This window comes from Diorhabda carinulata, chromosome 1 (genome assembly GCF_026250575.1).
Source record: "Diorhabda carinulata isolate Delta chromosome 1, icDioCari1.1, whole genome shotgun sequence".
NCBI classification, from domain to species: Eukaryota; Metazoa; Arthropoda; class Insecta; order Coleoptera; family Chrysomelidae; genus Diorhabda; species Diorhabda carinulata.
The window spans coordinates 5,159,927-5,182,659 of NC_079460.1; the positions used below are offsets into that span (position 1 = coordinate 5,159,927).

At 33.4% G+C, this 22,733-nt stretch overlaps 3 protein-coding genes and 1 long non-coding RNA gene across 4 annotated transcripts; 1 reads left to right on the forward strand and 3 right to left on the reverse strand.

The window, feature by feature from the left end:
- Positions 1-602: 602 nt before the first annotated feature.
- Positions 603-5,662, reverse strand: LOC130897802 (uncharacterized). Its single transcript, XR_009059800.1, has 3 exons — positions 4,441-5,662; positions 2,023-4,383; positions 603-1,623 (listed from the first exon to the last, which is right to left on the reverse strand). It is a non-coding gene; the product is annotated as an uncharacterized LOC130897802 (long non-coding RNA).
- Positions 5,663-10,933: 5,271 nt separating this feature from the next.
- On the reverse strand, positions 10,934-12,065 carry LOC130897722 (60S ribosomal protein L23). Its single transcript, XM_057806632.1, has 3 exons — positions 11,996-12,065; positions 11,724-11,807; positions 10,934-11,299 (listed from the first exon to the last, which is right to left on the reverse strand). The coding sequence occupies exons 1-3, from the start codon at positions 12,006-12,008 to the stop codon at positions 10,974-10,976; spliced, it is 423 nt and encodes a 140-aa protein (XP_057662615.1). The 5' UTR covers positions 12,009-12,065; the 3' UTR covers positions 10,934-10,973.
- A 387-nt stretch (positions 12,066-12,452) lies between these two features.
- Positions 12,453-13,518, forward strand: LOC130892010 (metaxin-2-like). Its single transcript, XM_057797185.1, has 4 exons — positions 12,453-12,559; positions 12,613-12,950; positions 13,002-13,243; positions 13,304-13,518. Exons 1-4 carry the CDS (start codon positions 12,523-12,525, stop codon positions 13,464-13,466), a joined length of 780 nt encoding a protein of 259 aa, XP_057653168.1. The 5' UTR covers positions 12,453-12,522; the 3' UTR covers positions 13,467-13,518.
- Positions 13,519-16,403: 2,885 nt separating this feature from the next.
- Positions 16,404-22,516, reverse strand: LOC130901955 (endochitinase). Its single transcript, XM_057814095.1, has 11 exons — positions 22,244-22,516; positions 21,755-21,807; positions 21,063-21,232; positions 20,716-20,881; positions 20,439-20,661; positions 19,570-19,693; positions 19,315-19,512; positions 19,178-19,259; positions 18,225-18,436; positions 17,888-18,094; positions 16,404-16,571 (listed from the first exon to the last, which is right to left on the reverse strand). The coding sequence occupies exons 2-11, from the start codon at positions 21,804-21,806 to the stop codon at positions 16,449-16,451; spliced, it is 1,557 nt and encodes a 518-aa protein (XP_057670078.1). The 5' UTR covers position 21,807; positions 22,244-22,516; the 3' UTR covers positions 16,404-16,448.
- Between the last annotated feature and the right edge of the window lie 217 nt (positions 22,517-22,733).

Here is a 22,733-nt window from a genome sequence, read left to right on the forward strand (position 1 = left end):
ACCTAGCAAGTAATGCAGATTTTGTTGCACAGAAGACGAAACCTCTATCCACAATCTTTTGATGTGTGAAGAAGTACATCTTGGAGCGCTTGAAATAGAAGAGGAAGATATCTAGTAGCTACAGCCATCCTATTATCTAAGAGGAAAGAGATTAATAGATCAGCTGTAAACACTGGGGGTATACAATAGATCCTCTGGTTCACATTGTATATGTTACCCTAATATCCACATACATACATCCACTTATAAAACCCCAATTTGGTAGAAAACTGAAAGGAAATTGTCCAGCGGACCTACAAAATGGGTGGTAAAGACTTGTCGCTGGAGAAGACCTCATCACGTCATATATAAAGGTCATATACTCTGAAGCAATCCCATTATGTAAAAGAACTGTATGTTTTGATGATAAATTGGTACAAGAAAAACGAGGAACCTGAAGAAAAAATGATTGGATATTGGAGAGGTTAGAACCGAATTGGAGCGTAAAAGTACAGAATCGCAACCCGCGGAGAGAAATGGTCGATATATTCACTCGCATTTACATGTAAATAGACAATTCTAACCTATCATTTATAAATGATTGTACTAATGGATGATCTTCTGTATATTAGACTTGTTACATATTTTATAACTTGTTAAATTATAGTCAGGACTTTTTGAATACTATTTTATTAATGAAACTTATATCATTTACAAGATCAAAGATAAGCGGAGGAGTGTCACTGACGTTTCTACTTGACGTTCGTTCTGCTGCCACCTAGTGGTCATGTGTAGTTGATATAGGAGACCATACACTAGCCATCTAATGCTATCTTATGTAACAGGACTGCTGGAAGAAGTTGTTGCAGAGCCCCACGGAGTTGTTTTAAGAAACCTCAGTGATGACTAATTTAAAAAAAAATATTTGGGTAACCAAAGAAACTTTCAAATTCATTTTGACACAATAAGAATATATTTGGATGAACTTCAGTAGTTAAAACTTTTTATTTAGTTTTTATTTATTACAAATATAAATTTAACTCAGTTGAATATGAATTTGAAATGGTTGAGGTTCTTTTTGAAATATAATGTACCTCGAATCATTGGATGCATCGACTGCACTTATTAAAAATGGTTTTAGGTTAGAATAGACTTCTTTGCGTTTAATTGACAGCACAAGCACAGAACTAGAAAGTGAATATGAAATAATAATGAAGATGGGTTGAATTAAAATAGTGACAAATAATGGAAACTAGATTCTTATTCAAACAAGTACAATTCCAAAAGTACTTTAAACAATAAAACATGTCAAAATGAAATGACATACATAAAAAATTTAAATCATAGTGAAGATATTTTATATATCAAATAATAATTTCAATTTTCTCCATCGACTTGTACAACAGATCTAGTTAACATCGAATTATTAGCAATTTATATGTTCTTTATTTGCATATCCAAAATTCTTTTGTCTATGTGGGTATCTGTCGCCACCAACCCTGTAAATACGATCCTGCGTCTGGTGTTCTAATTCGGGATTCCAGTGGAGATCCAATAGGGTCAATTGATTTGTTCCAACCAAATTTAAATCAACTTCGACAACAGTTGAAGATAATGAAATCCGCTTTTCGTTTTTGCAGTCATCTGAAAACCACCAATTGTTAACTTATTATATTTATGGATAATAAAAATAAAATGCAGAAACTATAGTCGATTATAAATGCAGCAGATCGCATCATGGGACATTTAAAAATTAACCATTAAGTTGATCGTGTCTTGATGCCTTTTTATTGTGCATTATAAAAACGTAGCTGTCAAAAATTAGTGTCATTATCAGTAAAACGAGCTTGAAGTTGCCATTCCGCTGTTTTTTCTAGTTTAGTTTTTAATTACTTGACAAAATAAATTCAAATCACAAGCAAATCGGAATACAAGAAGTAAAAACGAAAGTCAAGATGACAGCCATTGAAAAATGTCATTAGCAGGACCGCCACCATTCATAATGAAAAATAACTGTAGAGTTGGGATTCTTCAACAACTTACTTGTTCAATTGGTCAATATAATCCAATGCAATATCTGATCTACAATCATTTTCCAAAAATTCCATTTTCTCATCAAGCATAACCGTTATAAGAAAATTCAACAGATTTAAAAATTTGTTGGTTAGATTCTGATTCTACAATTTCGTCATACCATTCTGCATCATGATTTCATCAGCTTTTTGATATCAATATTTGACAAAAATATTAATATTTTGTTGTAAATCAAAAAGTACTACAGATGTAAGAGAAGGTTTCGATTTACCAAATGATAATAAAAAATAAATAAGAGAGGTTATAATCACAGAAATTAGAAGAAGTACGGATTGAGTCACAAGCTTTATCATGGGAGAAATTTTTTAATCAAAGATTTCTGGAAATGGAACTATTATAATTCCATAATAGATAAATTAAAAGAGTTGCATGGTTCTTTGGTAACTTGTCCAAAAGATGATGATTTTGCTGAACCTACAAAAAGTTTACAAGTAGATTTAACACCACAATAGCTTTACACATTTTTATGGATTATGTGAAGTGAAAAAACAAAAACCTCCTGGAGGTATCTTAGCAGATGAAATGGGTCTTGAAAAAACATTTAAAATGCTGTCTTTGATGTTGAAATGCTATGAAATGACAGTGGAAATCGAGCATAAAAAACAATATAATGGAGGTACATTAGTCGTTTGTCCATTTAATCTTCCGAACTAATAGTCAGGAGAGTTAGAGCAAAGGACGGACCTAACCTAAAAATATTAACGGAATAAGATTTGATTACAACTTCATATGGTATAATAAATAGACGTGCTGTTTTTAAAGTGAAATGAGGAAGAAGAAAGGACCTAACCTAGAAATATTAACATGAAATGACAGAGGAAATCGAGTAAAAGAGAAAAACTAGATATAAAATAAATCAAAATTATTAAAATCGATAATAAATAGAAAAAGTTATGAACAAAAATAGGAATACAGAGCCGGACTGAATCTAAATAGAATATTGGGTACTGAACTGAGTAGATGATAGAACTAGCGAAACTTGTTAAGTGAAGAAATGAATGATAAAAAAGAAGATTCAAGATAAAAGAAAGCCCTTAGAGCGTTGAAGAAGAAATAGACAGAAGAATTGAAACAATAAAATCAAAAGCTTAATCAAATGATAACTAAACGAAAATAAAGACTGAAAAATGTAGAAAGATAAATAAAGCACAATAATATGAAAATTTAAGGAATCGAAGATAGAGAAAATGAAAGCCAACAAGAAATAAATGATAAGGTCTAGATAATAATGAAGAAAAAGAAGATTTAGTAGAATGCAACAGAGCATTTAAAACGAATAAAAAAAAACCAATTATAGTTATCAAAAAAAAAGAAAAAAAAATTGAAATTATGGAACAAGATACCAATTCATGGATACTAAATAGAATGTATACCTTTGTATATGTATAAGGGCGTTTCCGTAGTGGGATTGTGGCAAAATTAAACCCAAAAGTGTACTAATTCTAATATATACCGAATTTTCCAATACTTATATTAATTCAGAATCAATACGCTTAATATTTCTATCAAGAGGTAATTTAACTTTTGTATATTGAAGTTAATGAATTTTTGTTTTTCAAATACATTACAAAGTTTAAGTAATTTTTAAGTAATTAATTCCCAGACCATGAATACATAAGTATTTAATATATTAGAAGTAGTACACTTCGGTGTTTAGTTTTGTCACAATGCCACAAGCATTTATAATATAATACTGATTAATTTTATCTCCATATATCTTTATATTTCGATTCTGTAGTTTCCGTTAGCATTTAAATGTTAGGATAAAGCTGATTTGCCTGAAATAAGTTCGAGTTAGCGTGTGTTAGCAGCGACAAACAGAATAAGAGTTGTTTTAATGTAAAAAATAATACGAGGGAGTTACATTACTCTTCTGTCCAGTTAGCATTCTGAGGCAGAGGCTTACTGTGGATCTAAAAGAGAATCTAACCTAAAAATATTAACCTAATAAGATTTGATTATAACTTCATACGATATAATAAATAGGGAAAAGAAGAAGTGCTGTTTGTAAAGTAAATAAGAAGAATAGTTTTAGATGGAGCACATCAAATTAGAAATTACAGATCTGCCACATTTGCAGATTGATTAGAATAACCAGATGTATGTTAACGGGAAAAAATTTTGAAAATGTTTGGATTGATGATATTTTTAAGATTTTTACCACGATAAATGGCGAAAAATATACAAGAAAATATTAATATTTTGGTATAAACAATTTTTAAATCAACAGGTATAAGTTTCTGTTTGCTACTCAGTAATTCCTTTCCAATTAGTTCAGTTTTTTCTTCTTAACATAAGAGATGATGTAATCTGCAATAAAAAAGAATCAATTTCTCAAATATTTTCTTAAATTGGAAAAATACAAACCATATATAGGTGTTCAGTCTCTCCTGTAATTTCTTCCTCAAACATGTTAAACTCCTTTTCCCGTTAACATCCATGTGGTCGATCTGTGAACATTAGCAAATGTAACAGATCTGTAATTCCTTTCATCTTATCTATTTCACTTTAAAACAGCACTTCTTTTTTCCCCTATTTATTATACTATAAGAAGTTGTAATCAAATCTTATTCGGTTAATATTTTTAGGTTAGGTCCGTCCTTTGCTCGTAACTCTCCTTATTATCAGTTCGGAAGACTAAATGGACAAACGACTAATGTACCTCCATTATATTGTTTTTTATGCTCGATTTCCACAGTCATTTCATTGCATTTCAACATCAAAGATAGCATTATAAATGTTTTTTCAAGACCCATTTCATTTGCTAAGATACCTCAAGGAGGTTTTTGTTTTTTCACTCCACTTAAACCATAAAAGTGTTTAAAGTTTTTGTAGTGTTAAATCTACTTGTAAACTTTTTGGAGGTTCAGTCAAATCATCATCTTTGGACAAGTTGCCAAAGAACCATGGAACGTTTCAAATCTATTATCAATACTTTTTCAGCATTATAAATTGTCGTTGTTTATATTTCTTCTAATTTCTTTTCAGTTTTTTGTTGTTCGGAACCTAATCTTTGGATATTCTCTTCTTCTTGTTGATATTGTCCAAAAAAACCTAAAATGGTTATTTACTTTTGAATACTGCAAAATAAAATTTGAATAATTAATTTTAATTATAAATATGACAGACAGAATATATCAGAAATATTAAGAGTCTAATTATTTATCAATTTCACCGATATGTTGATTTATGGGCGTTGATGTTTTCAACAAAAATAATAAGATGAAAAAGGATATTGAATAAATAATTATGGACAAAAATACCTCATCAGTGCAATTTGCACCAATCAACTGTTCACTTTTCTCGGAACTAAAAGTTTACAACTAAAATTATTATATGAATATTTATAAGTCTTAATATGAAATAATAAATAAAATGATAATAGAAGATGCGATACAACTTATTAATTTTCATTTCATTACTACAATTAGTATTGTAGAAGACTCACTGTGTTATTATGTGTGGAAACTTTAAAAATATTCATGTTAACCACATTTACTTTAATTAACATATTCAAACAATATAAGTACGAGGATGATTCCAAAAGTACCTAGCTCAACAAAAAAAAATTGGAATTTTTCAACGTAATCACCATTTTTATAATAAGAATCGTCAAGCTTCTCAAAAAATCTTTGACCACCGAGCCATTTTTTCCAAGGAGGCTAAATCTGGCTAATAGGATACATGAGATAGCAACTGAAACTTTAATTCATTAATTTTGACCATTTCAATAACGGATATGAGCTCGAGCATTGTCCTGATAAAACAACACTTCTTATCTAAATGCGGAGGTTTTTACTTGATTTCTTCGCTCAAACGTTGCAATAAGTTCGCAGAATACTAGCTTAGTTGATAGTTTCTCCCTTGTCAAGATAGTCAATGAAAATTATCCCACACGCATTCCAAAAACCGATCGCACTTTTTGAAATGCCTACTAGCTCGCGCACTTTCAGTCGATGATCATCGAGTACCTCTTTGTTGATTTTCTTCATCATTTCTTTGGTTTACCACCGCGTTGCTGATCTTCCTATTTCATACGGTCTCTTCTAAACTTTGCTACCCAATATTTTACTGTTGTATCACATAACAATGACCATATCCACTGAACACGTTCTCTATTGATGGCTGCCAACAAATACTAAACAACATGGCGTCTTCAAACTTGAAACTTCTGGTACCATCCTCGTACATGCTATGCTTTAATTTCGTTTTTAGTACTAATATGCAATGAAGTTTGTATTAATTTAATTAAACCTCCTTTTTTCGATTTTTTTTACTTGAACACCTAACGGGCTTCCAAGATAAACGTGAAGAAGTAAGAGGAACTTGATTATTGTGTGGCTTTACACAATCAGAAAGAAACTTTGTTTCTAAATCAGATTCTAGTAAAATAATTTCCCTATTTAGATAAATTCTGAGTTATATTAAGAAGTTCCATATGATCGTTTTTAAATATCATTATTAACAGCTTATTAACAAAGTTAACAGTAAAGAAAAAGGGTGAAAAAGCTGGAAACACCTTATTAACTAAATATATGAAAATCAAATAAAACTATCCTAGGTTATGATTCTCCAAATTCATATTTAATCTATCTAAACAGAACAACGAATAAAAAGCAGTTAGAAATTATCTGTTCTATTACCAAAATAAATAGAAAATACGAATTTCTATTGAAATATAAATTAAAATCTTGTAAGCACTATATATAAAAAGTAAAGTAAAAAAAGATGTAAAAACTTACCAGTAAATATTTGAAATGGTGAAATCGACGAAATTGATAGGAACTTTTATAGAATTTTTCCAATAGAGTAGGAGGTAAACATCAAATTATTTTTTTCCAAAATTTGTGCATTATAATGAAAGTGACTAATGAGCCACAATACGTGAATAAAAGAATTCATCAGCGCCTTCATATCAACAAACTTCTCCATAATTTAACTTATACACAATTAGGAAGAAGTCAATTTGCAACTAATATTTAAAAAAATGTGTTTTTAATATCGCATTAGGCAATCTAAGAAAACATTTGATCTACGTCAAACTGGCAGCCGTGGGGTAAACAATTAATATTCTCGTATGTACAATTCTTGGTTTTCCGGTAATAAAAGTTGTTTCGTATTGTTTTATTATTTTATGGTATTGAAAGGACTTCATAAATACATTTTACATTATTATTAATAAAATACATGTTCTTATTCAAACACATTAACTTACATTATAGGAAGTAACATTTGACATATGTCAAACAAAAAGAACACAGAATACAAACTTAGAATTTGATTGTCTCAACAATAAATTTATTCCATTAAAGAGAGAAAACAGTGGACAATTTAAAATTAAAACAAAAATGAGAGATACTGATTTTGATAATTAGTCACCCACATGTGTTGTACAGCAAACTGAATCTGAACTACAGCGGGGCACGTCTGTGAGTTCACGCATGTCGCGCTGTGTCAATGTACCTATATAGATTGTCATCTCACACGTGCCATGCGTGTCCCAATTTGCATCTTGACCAAGACCAAACACAAACTATTTCAATTTATGTAATAAATAAAGCTCTTACTTATTAGTCTTCTTTATTACAAAATTCACATCCACCGTATACAGGTTATTGGCGATTCAGTAAAAATTAAATGTTTTATCTTTATAAATATTTGTTATATTAAGTTTATGATAGAGCTCTGTTTAAGGTAAGTAATATTGTATTTAGGCCCTATAATTTCACGTACAGTTCCGAGTGGTAGATTTGATGATGATCTTTTTGCGTTGTGTTTTATAATCAATTTGCAATTGCTACATTTTGGTTCAGGTTTAGCATCAAATAAGTAGCTATGGAGACGTGTTACAAGAACTTATTTTCTGCGATTTTTCACGGAGCCTTTCACTTCACAAAGTCTTTTCTAAATTGCATCGTCTCCATTTAACCTTAAATTAAATGTACTCGCTAGATAAAATTTTTCTTAAATTCAAAATTTCATAACTTGGCTTAAGATCAAATACTAAGATTGAAGTTTTTGCTAGATGTTGCTACGATTCAGGTACATCACTTATATAATTGGATTTTTATATCTTGTCCAAACTTTGAAAAGATGAAAATTGATTTTCAAAAATTTAAGGAGACCTCATATTTTGACATATGTATTTTAATATATCCTATAGTTTAAAATCATTAGCTATGGTATTTGATTCCTTTATTGTAAAACTAGGCTTTAAATGGGGCACTGTGTTCAAATTTTTCTTCAAAATAAAATAACAATTTCAAGGTACTAATGCTCGTTTTAGAAAAACATTTGTAAGGATCTTATTTATAAAGGAGAATTTATAGAAAATAACGGTATAAGTCTCATGGTGTACAAAGATACTCAATTTACCGCTGATGTTTACAAAGCCCTAAAATACCATGCGCAGCTCAATCAGAATGCCCGCCTCTCCAAGAAGGAGCTAGATAAAACTGTTTTGAAGAGTTATAACATTGTCAAAATAAAAAATTATCAAGCAACCCTGACTTCAGGTGGATTGACTCGCTGACGATTATTCTAGTTTTCAATTTTCCGACAAAAAAAAATATAGAAATTTGTTGTAAAACAGATGTTCATTGGTAAATTTATAATAATTATTAAAACATCTAGAATCTACTATACATCTGGACAAAGGTCTATTATCACAGAAAAGTTATAGATATAAATTAATTCAAAAAAAGTTTTCATAGACTCGGTTGTAATTTTGAATTTTCCATGAAAACTCATAAGTAAATAATGTTTTAAAACTTGTAAATAAATAATATTCTCGATTAGGATACCCAATCAATTAATTCAATCAGAAGAATACAGTATGTACATAATATTTGGTACACTTATTTTTTATTGAACATTATAAAAAATACATTATACAGAAATTAAATTATAAAAAATCATAATATTCTTCGTCATCTGAGGAACAGTCATCTCCTCTTGACGTTATAATTAACGAGTCGACGGTCCGATTGATCAAGTAGTCAAGATCCCACATTTTCTTCTCTTCTTTAATGACATGCTGGACTGCTTTTCGCCAGTTCCCTGGTGTCACCTCCTTGATGGCTTGATCAAACAGTAGATTAATATCTTTCATTTTGAATGTCATGTTGTGTCTTGCTACAAATCCTTTCACTTGCGCCCATATAAGTTCTATAGGATTTAGTTCGCAATGATATGTGCGCAGCACAGTTCCACGGCGTATTGCATAAAACGATGTTTGTGTTAATTTGCTACAGCTAATAGTCCTTTTTTTATCAAATTATCTTCAAATTCAATACTTTTGGTGGTTTACCAGTCAATAATTTCTTGTTTTCTCCAAGATGAAGTTGGAGTCTTTTCTATGCGTCAAGAATGATAACTTGCGTTATCCATAACTACTACTGAATCAGCCAGAAGATATTTTATCATTTCACCAAAATAGTCTTCAAAAACATCCGTATCCATGTCCTCGTGGTAATCTCCTATAAGGCACTACTGAAAGGTTAGCAAACCTTCTTTTGAAGATCCCTCTTCACTTCCAATATGGACAATTATTAGTCTTTTCCCTTTACCTGAAGGCACCTTAATACCCGTTGACAGGCCTTCCATGAAAGCTTGGGGAGCACTGGTTATATTTTTGTCTTTACACATTTTTGGTACTGTAAAACTTCCATTAATCCACGCCTCATCAAGATAAAAGATTTTCTTCTGCTCTGTCCTGTATTGCTTTATACTTCTTAAGTATTTTTGTCGCCAGCAAACATTTTCATCACGTTCCAGTAAAAGTGCTTCACAGTTATCCATATTTCTTAAAGTGGTCCATAAAAGTTTTTTAGTTATCAACGGAATACTGTCATCCTGGCCAAGCTCCATTAAAATCTTATCTAGGGTGAATACTTATTTTTTAAAATAAAGAGTGAACTTTTCTTCGAATTACACTTTTGGTGTCTTCATCAAGGACTTTTCTTGGGAGATTCCACTTGGCCTGCTATCTTTCTCCCTCGCAATAACGGAATTTTATGTGCAATCGTTCACATTTGAAATAATAAGTTTTTCATTCACTGATAGTGGAGAATTATGGGAATATCTTTTCATTGGTATAAATGTCGCCATTTTATTACTAATCTTATAATACTGTGAACACAATTTATGGCTTAACAGCAAATACTCATGCATTTAACTAAACAAATATACTTATAAAGGTCTAAAAATTTTGTGTAAGGCACCATTGCCCTTATGGCGCATGGTTAAGCTGAATCTGAAATAGGGTTGGAATTAGGCAGAGGCACTAATAGAAGGTTAAACGGTACCTGTTAAACACAAAACGTAACTGTATAATGTACTACCTAAGTAATCCCTACACAATACAACACAAGGCCTATACCTATGGTCAAATTTATAACACACTTGTGCAAAACTAATTATGAACTGTACAAATCATTATAAATTCCACAATATGTACAAGAATGTAATGTTGGACATCCCCGCTTTATAAGTGGGATTACTGTATATGGAGGAATTAGAATGATCAAAGGATGTACAATCTGAAATAATAGAGAAATCAATGAAAAAACTAATATGAGAAGATGGTTAAGAACTGACTAATTTGGAAGCGAATTGGAAAGATGGTAACTTAATTCTGTATCATAGTTCCTGAAAAGCATTATAATAAAGTTTTTCTTAAGTTCATTTTCATTAAAACAATACCAAGAATTTTGTTTTAAAACATTTAAAAAAAACCTTACCTTTGATTTTTTTCCAATTTAAACCATTCAATTCCTTTTATTGCAGTTCAACAATGCCAATAAAAATTTCCTAAGCATTCATCCAATTTTCTACACTTTCACAAAATAAAACAAGAAAACTAACTAAAGTTTCAGTTTATATTCCATTTAATTTACATTTTAAGCAATGCTGCTGGCATTCGACGCTATCCTAGGCCATAGATCGGCACATTCTTTAGCCACTGGACCTGTAATGGCAGATCCTTTCATTTCTCCTTTGTTATTTACTATAACTCCTGCATTGTCTTCGAAATAAATGAAGACTCCGTCCTTCCTTCTAAATGGCTTCCTCTGCCTGATAACCACGGCAGGCATTACTTTCTTTCTTAGTTCAGGTTTACCTTTCTTTACGGTTGCTACAATCATATCACCGGAACCTGCAGCTGGTAAACGGTTTAGACGTCCACCGATACCTTGTACAGCAATTACATATAAGTTTTTAGCTCCTGAAAAAGAAGGTGAATGTAAAATATTCACTAATTGTATGTCAATTCACAAATTGAATTTATAATAAAAACATGTTTAAAACAAAAATATCAATGCTCTGAAATCAGTTAAATAAACAACTTCTGATGTATAATAAAAGGAAATATGATCTAACACACGAAAAGCATAAGGCACATGTCTTATTATGCATAGAATTCATATAAAACTAACAATGCAGTATTTATGAAATATCTTTGTAATTTCTTCAATTTACACACAAACAACTCCTGCGGTATAATGAAAGGAAATTTGATCCAGCACGCTATAAAAATAATGCTAACTTCATGTAAAACTAACAATTCTTTTGCCGTCTTGTTGATTAAAACTTTTCTATACCAGTATTTCAAACCAACGTAAATTAAATATTACTTAAAAAAAATTTACCTGTATTGTCTGCACAATTGATTACTGCTCCAACAGGAAGAGCAAGGGAAATCCGGAATTTAGCTCCCGCTGAACCACCACGTCCTAAAAAACATTAACGAACTTTAACCAATTTCGAAGGAAGAAATATAAAAATATATATTTATGCCAAAAAATTTTTAAATCAATAGCACGTAAATACTTCATTTTAGTTTTTAATATAAAAATATAGTATTTATATGTTAGGATGGCAAATAATTTTAAAGATGATAATAGAAACTATAAAAACATACCTCTCTTAGACATTGTGTATTTGTGAAAGAATGTGTTTTGACAGATCGCGTAGTACCGAAATTATAATCTTCTATAATGTTATTGCCTCTATACGGTGAGCTAAACAGCTAAAAAGTCTTTAATAAAGAAGAATTGTTAATTTATTGGAGTGATAATATATTTTTGTTGAATATCTGACGTTTAATATTTGATGTATTGATTAGTTATAATAATGTACCTTCTAAAATAATAAAACAATAAAGAAAATTAACAAAATTAGAACAAAAAAAGAAGAATTATATTATTTTTATAATTAGATAGATAATTGATTTTGAATGAATTGAATATTTTTCAACAGATTCTTCATTCTATACCACTATTGCTTCAAATTAGCATTTTATTACAATTTTTCTTTAAATATTAAAATAGAGCTGGATAGCTAAAAATTGAGCTAATAAATACAAAGAAAGAAGAAGATATCAGCTTATTTTTATGATTGACAGATATAATTAAATTTAGTTATCTAAATATTAATAACAAACTAACAATGACTTTAATAGATAGAATTTCGCTTGAACTTGGAGGTATGTATACATATATACTTGTGACAAATTCATTATATCTTGTAACTATTAAGCTCAAGAACCTTGGCCTAAAGATGTTAAACTATTCCAACCCTACGAAGTCGAACAAATCTTATTACCTGATAATGCGAATTGTTTAGCGATACAGGCATATCTAAAAATGTGCCAATTGGATTATAATGTTGAACCTAGACCAAACGCCGAAGCGATGTCTCCTACATTAAAAGTGCCTTTTATAAAAGCAGGAAGATTCGTTATATCCGAAGTGGAAGGCATTGTTCAATTTATCAACGGAAAAGGTATAACCCTAACGGAAAATTTAGATAGTGAAGAAAAGTCCAATATGAGAGCTTACATGTCTCTTATACACAACGTCCTTGAAATGGCAGAGGTAAATGTTCATAATTATTAATAAAGCGATTTCTCCTAATCTATATTGTAGTTGTATATATGTTGGGTAGATAACGAAACTTATAACGAGGTAACTAGTGTTAGAAACGGTTCTGTATATCCATGGCCGTTAAATCATATTCAAAATAGAAAAAAAAGATCACAGGTTGTAAAGAAACTTAATACTCTTGGTTGGTATAATAAAAAATTGGAAGAAGTATATTCTGAGGTTGAAACTTGTTGTGAATCTTTACAGACTCGTTTAGACGGAAAACCCTTCTTCTTTCAATATGGGTAACATTGATTTTAATCAAAAATCATTATCAAAGTATTTGTTATTATTTTTTTTTCTAGACCTACTGAATTAGATGCTTTAGTATTCGGACATCTATTCACCATTCTCACAACTCCTCTACCGAGGAGTGATTTAGCTAATATCATCAGAAATTATCCTTCTCTTATTGATTTAGTTAAACGTATTGAAAAGGATTATTTTAAAAAAGAAATAAAGTCTTAAAATGTAATATCATCATTCAGGATCATTTATTAAATATTTTTTGTTGTTTAAAGGAGTGAATATTATTTATAATCCCAATTAATATTCTACATCCTAGTATTTCATATAAATCCATAGTCCTAACCTAACCTAACCCTAATCCTTGTTTAAATCTGCCCATTTTTTTATATGAAAAACAACTACAACAGTCTCAATCCTATTATACTCTAGTAGGTCCTGTCATATTGAGATGCATGTAGATATCAATCTTGAACTTCTATAAGGAGAATACATCCCTTGGTAGCTAATTCCACAGGGTTGCACTTCTCCAAGGAGAGGAGTCTCGATAAGATGATGTTCAGGGCGTCTGTAGGCGAAATCGATGCTCATAAGCCACATCTACTGTCGAGTAGGTCTTGTAGATAAGTAGAATTGTGTTAGACAGCTTGGAAGAGCATCTGTGGTGGTGTCTGTGATCGGCGACATTTCTTCTATGCTCTAGACTCTCAAAGTTTCTGGTCAACTCTGGATCGCCTATAAATAAAATTGCTCCTTTATGTGATTAAGTCGAGTATCCTCAGAGTATGCTTGCGAGTCGAGCTCCAAATGTGCGAGCATCCTACAAAGATTGACGAATCTATAGAAGGCTAGGAGCTGTTTCGAAGTATAGTATATTGGACAAGCGAATTTGCGGTGATGGAGATGTTTTATCCGCTGACACTACTGCTCTCAAAGAGCCTTGGCCTCGTCCACCACATTCCTCCAGTCATCACGGTCTAACGCTCGGCGTCTCTCACACTTAACTCCTGATGATCTTCTTCGACATCATCCAGCCGTTGTTTGCGCGGTAGCCCTGGTAGTCGCATTCCTGGGGCTTTTACCAGTACGCTTTGCGCACCCCCCCCTGTTCCTAAGGCAAACGCTCCCAAGTGAACGATCCATCTGAGTCTAGCCCTCTTGACTTCTGTTATCAGGCTGGGGTCTTCATAGAGCCGGTGGAGTTCTGCTCGCACGGTCCATATATTCGGCGTAAGATCTTTCGCTCCTAGGTCTCGCTAGTGTACATGACAACCAGGCGTAAAATGGTGCGATAGATCCGCTATTTCGTTCCCCAATTCAGTAAACGTGACTCTAGTATTCGTTAGAGACTGATGTATGCTCTATTTAGTATTTAAACGACAGTACATTTTCTGATTTATAGCGGTCTACTTCGAAAACCCTCGGAGGAGTTCTTCTCTACCTTGAAGTAACTATGTTTTTTGTTTTGGATTCATTAATGGTGAGCCATTCCTCCTCCAGCTGCTCAAAACTTCCCTTCAGTTCATGCTCTTTTCGACTAAGTAGAACAATATCATCAGCGTTTACCAGGAACTGCACTGTTCTGTTCAGCTGAGTTCCTCCTCTATTAACTTCGATTTTTCACATCTAGACGGGAATCTTGAGCTAGAATGTCAACTTTTTTTGTCAAAGCAACAGCTTCAGAATATTTTAAAGATCGGTATTGATGCTGGTGATCTGTTGCTAATTGGTAAGACGATACCGGTGTGCAGCTATGGATCTGGTTTGCAATTTTGTCGAGTAGATCGTTGATGTACAAGAGAAAGAAGTTCAAAGTTGACCACAAACCTCTCTGAGGTGTATCCATCGATAGCGATCTGGATGGATCGGTTTTTGAGAAAGCTACTAAGTCAATCGATGAGTTAGTACGACAAACCGTACAATCTTAACTTCTTTAGGAGAAACAAATTTGTAAAAAGTCGGCGTTTTTTGTTAAAAATAAACGGCTACATTTTCCAAAATTTCATTGTTATATTCTTATGCATTGAAAAGCTTAGACGAAACGTGGGTCTTATTAAAAATAACACAGGTCAGACGGCGTTCTTCCCGATTGATGCAATCATGGAGACAATTTCTGATTTTGTCATAGAATCAATATTAAAGATACAGAAAGCGGCATATAAGTGGATAAGTACTAATGGTAGAAAGAGAAAAAGCATCGGTCTACCACCCTTAATGGCGGGCTCGGAAGAGATGGATGGAGACGCCCGAAATGAGACAAGCGAATGCCCATATAGACGGACCCGCTCGTCTCTCACCAAAAAATTGCTCCAGCTAAATAGGCGCGAAATCGACTAGTGACCGGACTTCTAACCTGCCATCTAAGACGACCATGGACATCACGGATAATCCGGAATGCCACTGGTGCATGGAGAAGGACGAAACTGCAGACCTCAAGATCAAGTTATGAAGCATACGATGATGAATTCTTAGGATTTTCAATCAGTTTCTTTACTCGAATTCTTCAACTGTACGTTTTTTTACATTTTACTTTTCTAGAATCCCCAGAAAAAGAATCACATGTTGTGAAGTCGGGTGAACGAAGAGGACAAGGATTCCCTCCGTTTCGGGATTTCACACGATTTGGGAAAACCTCATTAACAATATTCAAGCTCACACGGACTGTGTGGCTTGTGGTTCCATCTTTTGCCTTATCACTCATCCAGAGGGTGTTAACAAGCTCCTCATTTTCTTCAACCGTGCCCAAATAAAAAAAATGTTTTATAGAATTGTCGCAAAATCGTTTTCGTTGAATGCTTGAACCACTTGACTTTTGGGAGGATGATGGTTGCGAAACTCACTTCAAGGTCTTTCGGAAATTTCAAAAGCGGCCCTTCTCCGTAGCGCTGACCTTCCTATAGAGATCCTTCCTCATGCTTTCAACTTTCCCAGAAGTTCGAACGGATCTCGTACTGCCACCTCTTTTGTTGGTTGTTTCACCGACATTTCTAAGCTGGCTGATTCTGAGTTGTTTTATCTTAACATCATTATGAGATCAGTTGATAAATCCAATTCCGAATGGAAATTTACTTGCTTTTGGCGCCAAAAACTAACTTTATGACGCTGAAATTCGCTGAAATGATGACGTGAAGTATAGGTAGTTTGGAGAAAAAAAAACGATAAGAAAATGAATATCTATATTTAAAATAAATTCTTGAAATTACACTAGGATTTGCATTCTTCTCTATCAGAATTCGAGGGCCAATCACAAACGTTGAGACCAGTATGAAACACAGTGCCGGGTTCACAATTGAAAACTGTCGCTTTACCATGATCACAACGAATATACTGTAAGAAATAGAAAAAAATGTTTAAAAAAACAACAAAAAATGTTACCAATCAGCATTTTATTATAAAGGGTGTCTAGGTTTTCATATGTCAAAATTTAAACGTGTCGTACATTCTATAATCGAATTATCGAGAATTTCTTCTTCTCCTCATTCATTTTTAAGATCTCATGATCTGTTAGATTTGCAGGTTCCTCTGTATCAGTTCCTGGGAGGTGCACTGTTAGCTGTCCATCCATCTCTTAGGTGGTCGTTCACTTTTCCCTATTGGTTTCCCTTCAAGTACGATGCGTGGCAGTCTACTCTCTTCCATTCTTCTCACGTGGGTGTACCAGTATGTTTTTCTTTGACTCCCCCATCTTACGATGTCTTTCACCCCATATTGTTCCCTAGAACGATGTCAGTGTTCCTAATTCGATCTACTTTTGTTTTTCCCACTATTATACTTTCATTACAACTACCCGAAGCATGCTTTTCGTTTTGTAGGTTTCTTTTCTGGTTTCTATTCCGTATGTCATGATTGGCCTGATACAAGTCTTGTAGATCCTAACCTTGTTATCCTTTCGCATGTATTCGTTGTTCGCCTAAATTATCGGCCTTAAGCAGCCCGATATGGCAGTCCCTTTGTTGATCTGGCTTCTTAGGCCCTTCACTAGGTCGTGATAACTTGACAGGTCCATACCCAGGTATTTAAATTGTGAATCTTGTTAGATGATTTTGTCCTGAACTACCAGCTTACATCGTTTGCTCTTTAGCAAAGGTTATGCTTTTCGGTTTTCCTGTGGATATAGTTATGTTCAGCGCTTGGTCGACCTAGCAGAATATGTCTAGTTGTGTCTGTAGGCCGTCCTGCGTATCCGCGAAATTAGCTGCATCGTCGGCTGCTGATTATTTTATTCTGTCCCATTCGGTATCCCATATTTAGAGATGATACTTCCTTCATTAAGAGATTGAACAGAAATAGGCTGTTTGATCAGACTGTCTGATGCCTCCTGGTGGTGTTGCTCGTATTGAAACTGCGGACTAATCTTGCTATGGTGTCTGGCAGTTCTTTCGATATCAGTATATTTATGATGTCAGAAAGGATCGAGAATTCCGTGTTGTTGTTCATATCAAAACTAAGGTGTAAGATACTAGTGTTTGGAGAACTAAAAGAAGTCCTTGGAGGTCTAAAATTTAACATCGAAGACAAGGTAGAGCAGTTTCCCAAGGAATTCTTCGATACCGGTAGCTTCCGGAGATGTATTTAGTGAGGCAAATTACCGAAGGAAGGAAGAAGTAGATTTTATACACGATTTTTCGTTATATTATACTCACTTTATCACAGTCTTTGTGCGCCATGAAATCTGCTTGACAATCGGCCAAATTATCGGTGTCATCCGGATAACTGAACGTGGAAGATGGTGAGCTATTCCTTGGTGTCGTGGTGGTGGCTTTTGGAGTAGTCGAAGTTGCTGCAGTCGAATGCGGCTTCGATGTAGTCATAACCGACGAAGTCGTACTCTTAGGTCTGTCCCATTCCGGCTAAATTGACAAGTTATGTAATAAGTTCAATATACAAATGCGTACACTAATTTACTAATTGCGCGGTTATCATTATTTGACCTGCCGCCTTTGTTAAGTAAAGTTCAAATATGTATAAATAGGTTCTTACCCTGGGGGTGGTCGATACGTGTGGTTCGGGTACATCGTATGATTTCATATTCGCGTGTAAAATATGTATCAGAGCATTTTCTGGTCCGCAGAGTCCGTGGAAATCGTCCATATCTATAGCCCAGGTCATTGCTCCTGCGTACCCTTTCGATTTAATCCAATCCATTTTTATTTGGATGGATACCGGATCTTCATAACCCACCCATTGCGTTCCTGAAATATAAACTACTGTTATCTATCGTTCCCCCTCCCAAATAGAATTTTGTATATACTTGGCTGAATTTTTTCGATAATTTTTTGAACTAATTGCATTAGTAAGTCAGAATGATATGCTGACGTTTACAGTTGTATTTGATTTCTTGAAGTCAATCAATTACATTCATAGTCCCACAATATTGTAGTCTGGACTTTTTTTGGAACGGATTCTCCTTTCCGATGCCCTTCCATGGAATCTCTTTTGGATATCGGATTATAGTAACAAACCATGGTTTCATCACCCATTAAAATTTTTGTCATATTTAGATCCTCATGTAGGATCCTTAGAAAATTTGTTATGGAAATGCCGGTACGTGCTGCAATTTCACAACAATTTCTTCCACTAATTTATTGGACCTTCGGCACGTGGGTCATCTTTTAATGATTCTCGTCCCTAATGAAACGACTTGATGATGACACGAGTTTGTGATTTGTGTGTTGGGGTTAATCCTTTAGTCATTTTGAGACATTTCTTACAACAGCTTGACCGAATAATCGTTAGAGATCTACTATACTAAAATTGAAGTGAAGTGAAGTGGCAAGTCGAAACTTTGAGTCGAGATTTTTCCGAACGCATTGCATTCACTATATGAGGACAAGAACTCTTGGATCGTACTACGTATTATATATTAAATGTGCAATTTGATAGTATCTATGTATGAAAAATGATAAACACGCTCACATTCTAAGATTGGTTACCTTTATAAGCGTAAGGTACTTTTCCTAGTTCGTCCCACTTCTTGGTCCATCCTTTATTCTCATCTAATAACTCTGTGCATATCTAAAAAAATACGAAAAATGTAAAAATTCTCTAATGAATGAAAATGGTTATTTACTTCGTAATAAGCTAAAAATCCAGTAGAGTTTGTGTATGGTCCTGGAGCACCGCCACCAGCTTCTTTGTTTATGTATGTACCCAAATCATAGTTCGTATTTCCGGCACTTAGAGTAAAGCTTCTACCATAAAACGGTATCCCCACGACGAGTTTTTTCGGCGAACAACCAGAATCCACCCATAATTGTAAACCATCATTCTACAATAAATAATTGAAAATTATACGCGATTATATTTGTAAATTTCAATAACTTACGACGTTCAATTTTTCGTAAGCCCATTGGTCGTGTGGTCTTTTATATAGAGGACTATGTGTGTCGGCGAATCCTGCCCAATTTCCTCTTAAATCATAAGACATCACGTGAATGGCATCTACCAGCCTGAAATATGAAGCAAGTTACTAAAATCGAAAGTTACAAGCAGACAAAAATAATACCAAAAGAAATTGAGTAATTGAAAAAGGATATGGAAAAAGATGTTGAAGATATGGTAGAACGAGGAAAGGAATAAACGACCGGACAGAAAGATAACAGCTCAGATCAATGAATCTAGGTCTTTATTACTTCTACACTAAAAGGAAATTAGGAGGTTGCATTGGGCTAAAGAACATAAAAAGTGGACTCACGAAGAATGGAAGAGAGTTTTATGGAGTGATGAGTCAAAGTTTCAGGTTTTTGGATCCAAGATTGTTTGTGAGCAAGTCAAAGGAAAAACGGATATTCGATCCATACGTAATACTGACTGTAAAACACGGCAGAGAGTCGATGATGGTTTGGTGATATTTTGGAGGAAAAGCAAGTGGAAACCTGGTAAAAATTGAAAGAATTTTAAAGCAAAAAGCTATAAAAAAATCTGTACGTTTTGGCTAGCGCCTGATCGACAGAAAATTTATCTTCCAGCATGACATCGTTTCAAAGGATTCCTCGAAGCAAAGAGTATTTTAAAAAATTGGAAAGTAAATTGAAAGTAATGATTTGGCTATCGTAGTCGCCGGATCTCAACCAGATTGAGTTGTGGGACAAATGTGTTACAAAAAATGCCAAAATTGTGCATTGAAATCATAAAATGGGCGTATTATACAATTTATGGAAGGGGCAAAAAGTTTTGACGATGATTTTAACTTACTCGCAAAGTTCAGGTACATAGTAACCTTCTTGAAGTCTGAATTTGGCCATGGGAACCGCCATCGTGATCTCCCAACCTTTTCCCGCTTTAGTGAATGCCGTTCTAAGTTCTTCAACGAAATAGAAGAATTTTTCTTTATCGGAATAACTTCCACCGCGATCAGCAGCGCCGGGGTATTCCCAATCCAAGTCGAATCCATCTAAGTTGTACTCGTTCATAAAAGCTGAAAGATGATAAGTTTCCTCAATGCTTTCAATTAACAAAAATAGTAACTTACCAACAACGCTGCCAATGAAAGTATCTCTTCTGGATTTCTGAGCGACCATGGCGGAATATTTAGAGCCTCCTTCTGCCCATCCTCCAACGGCAACTTCGAGCTTCACGTCTGGATGCGTCTTTTTAATATCGCTAAAGTTTCTAAAACCATTTTGTTCGATGTCCAACTGAAATTTATAAAAACAGTATCAAAAAAGTTACTCACTTAAAGTGAGGGAAACAAGCCTATAGCAAAAACTGTCTTCCAAAATTAACTCCATCATTCAAAATAATCCCTCACCTAATAAAAAAACTGAAACCCAACGATCGTGTTCGTTTCTTTTTCGTGGTAATGTGGATGTATCTTACCTCAGGATCTATTACGAGTACACTCCATGATGTTTCATCGATACCAATAAACGAATAAATGATGTGGGTACAAAGATCGACTGGAACGTCTTCCAAACCATACCTACCAATACCTGGTCTATACACCGCCCAGTTGCTGAAGTAACAAACCACCCTGGCGGGAGTAGCTTCTGTAAAGATATACGAAAAGTATTTTTTTGCAAAACATTGAGTAAACAACCATTGATCTAGACGTGGCCCTCTTTAAATCTCATTTTTGTAACAATTATATAGGGTGAAAGTAGAATGCACCGGAAAATTCACAACTGGAAAGCAATTAGCATATTATTCCCTTTTCGTGACGATTTGCGTTGATTTTAGATAAAAATACAGCAGGGCTTCTGTAATTCGAACCCCCCACCGGTCGCTTTTTCACTTGTTGTCACACGCATGCGTTATTTGTGTTTTTATATCATGGCTTCGACGTCAAAGGTTAACCTAACTTCAAAACTTGTGACAATCCAATTATATGTGAATTTTGAGTATAATTTTATGACGCTCAAAGTTTTCGCGGGGCAATATACTGGGTATGTCGATTTTCCGAGGTCAACTCCCTATAATGACTGGACTAACATGAAATCCAGACAAATCATCACGGAAAACATAGTAAAAGTTGAAGATATTATAGATTATTTTATGGAAATAAATCTTACCTAAACCTTGCAATGTGACGAAAAGTCCAATTAATATCACAGTAAAAAACATCCTGAAAATAAATCGAATAAAATAATAAACATCAAGCCAAAAAAACATTCTTTATATAAACACTATATATTTGAATATAAGTCATGATATTTAAATACAATTGAAAATTTATTTATGATAAAAAGTTTTTTGAGAATCAAAAACATCATCTTGTTTAGATTATTAATCTGATAACAGTTTTAATAATGTTTAAATACATTTTATACTATTTTCGAGAAACCTCATTTGTCATTTATAACGAATTTCCGACTTATAAAGGGTGATTCGATTAAAATAGACGACGTAGTCTATTCCCGAAACATTTAATGAAGTAATAAATTATGGAAATTACGATGTTGCCGAACGTATTATTTCTCCAAATATAAGGAAAATTCTATAGATCAAAATATTTTTTGAATAAAACAAGGAACGTCACAATTCAAATATTATCGACTTACCTTTCGAATCGTGATTACCTTAACTCAAAATCGAAAGAAAAAGGTTGTTAACTTTTCGATATCGACTCGAAGACGCGCAGTGTTATTTATTCAAAGCGACTCTTCTTTTTATACCGTCCAAAGACGGTGGACACTTTTTTTGTGTCAACGACACCAACAGGAACATTGTGTAAATAATAATACATCTATATACACTGAGAAAAATGGATAATGTAATTTGTGTTGTATGCGAATGAATCTGAAAAAAATTGATGACTTTCGAACAATAACAATGAAGATTACGGTGTAGTCAAACGTAATTTTTATAGTTTCTAAGGAAATTTGATGGTATATAATATGGGGATGTATGGAGATTAAGATAATGTCGGATAAAACGAAATTTGTTGACTTATATGAATAACAGTGATGCCAATTGTAATTTAGATCTTTATATCTACTGAAATTTGTTAAACGTAGTGTTTTTTTTTTCATTTTTTGATATATGAACAGT

Excerpts from the sequence above, each read along its gene's own strand:
- LOC130892010 (XM_057797185.1), top strand. The coding sequence starts at position 12,523 with ATGACTTTAATAGATAGAATTTCGCTTGAACTTGGAG. Across the intron at positions 12,560-12,612 it reads AATTTCGCTTGAACTTGGAG|CTCAAGAACCTTGGCCTAAA; the intron begins GTATGTATACAT and ends GTAACTATTAAG. Across the intron at positions 12,951-13,001 it reads ACGTCCTTGAAATGGCAGAG|TTGTATATATGTTGGGTAGA; the intron begins GTAAATGTTCAT and ends TCTATATTGTAG.
- LOC130901955 (XM_057814095.1), bottom strand. The coding sequence starts at position 21,806 with ATGTTTTTTACTGTGATATTAATTGGACTTTTCGTCACATTGCAAGGT. Across the intron at positions 20,662-20,715 it reads TTTCATTGGCAGCGTTGTTG|CTTTTATGAACGAGTACAAC; the intron begins GTAAGTTACTAT and ends ATCATCTTTCAG. Across the intron at positions 18,095-18,224 it reads ACGTATCGACCACCCCCAGG|CCGGAATGGGACAGACCTAA; the intron begins GTAAGAACCTAT and ends TTGTCAATTTAG.
- LOC130897722 (XM_057806632.1), bottom strand. Across the intron at positions 11,300-11,723 it reads CAATTGTGCAGACAATACAG|GAGCTAAAAACTTATATGTA; the intron begins GTAAATTTTTTT and ends CTTCTTTTTCAG.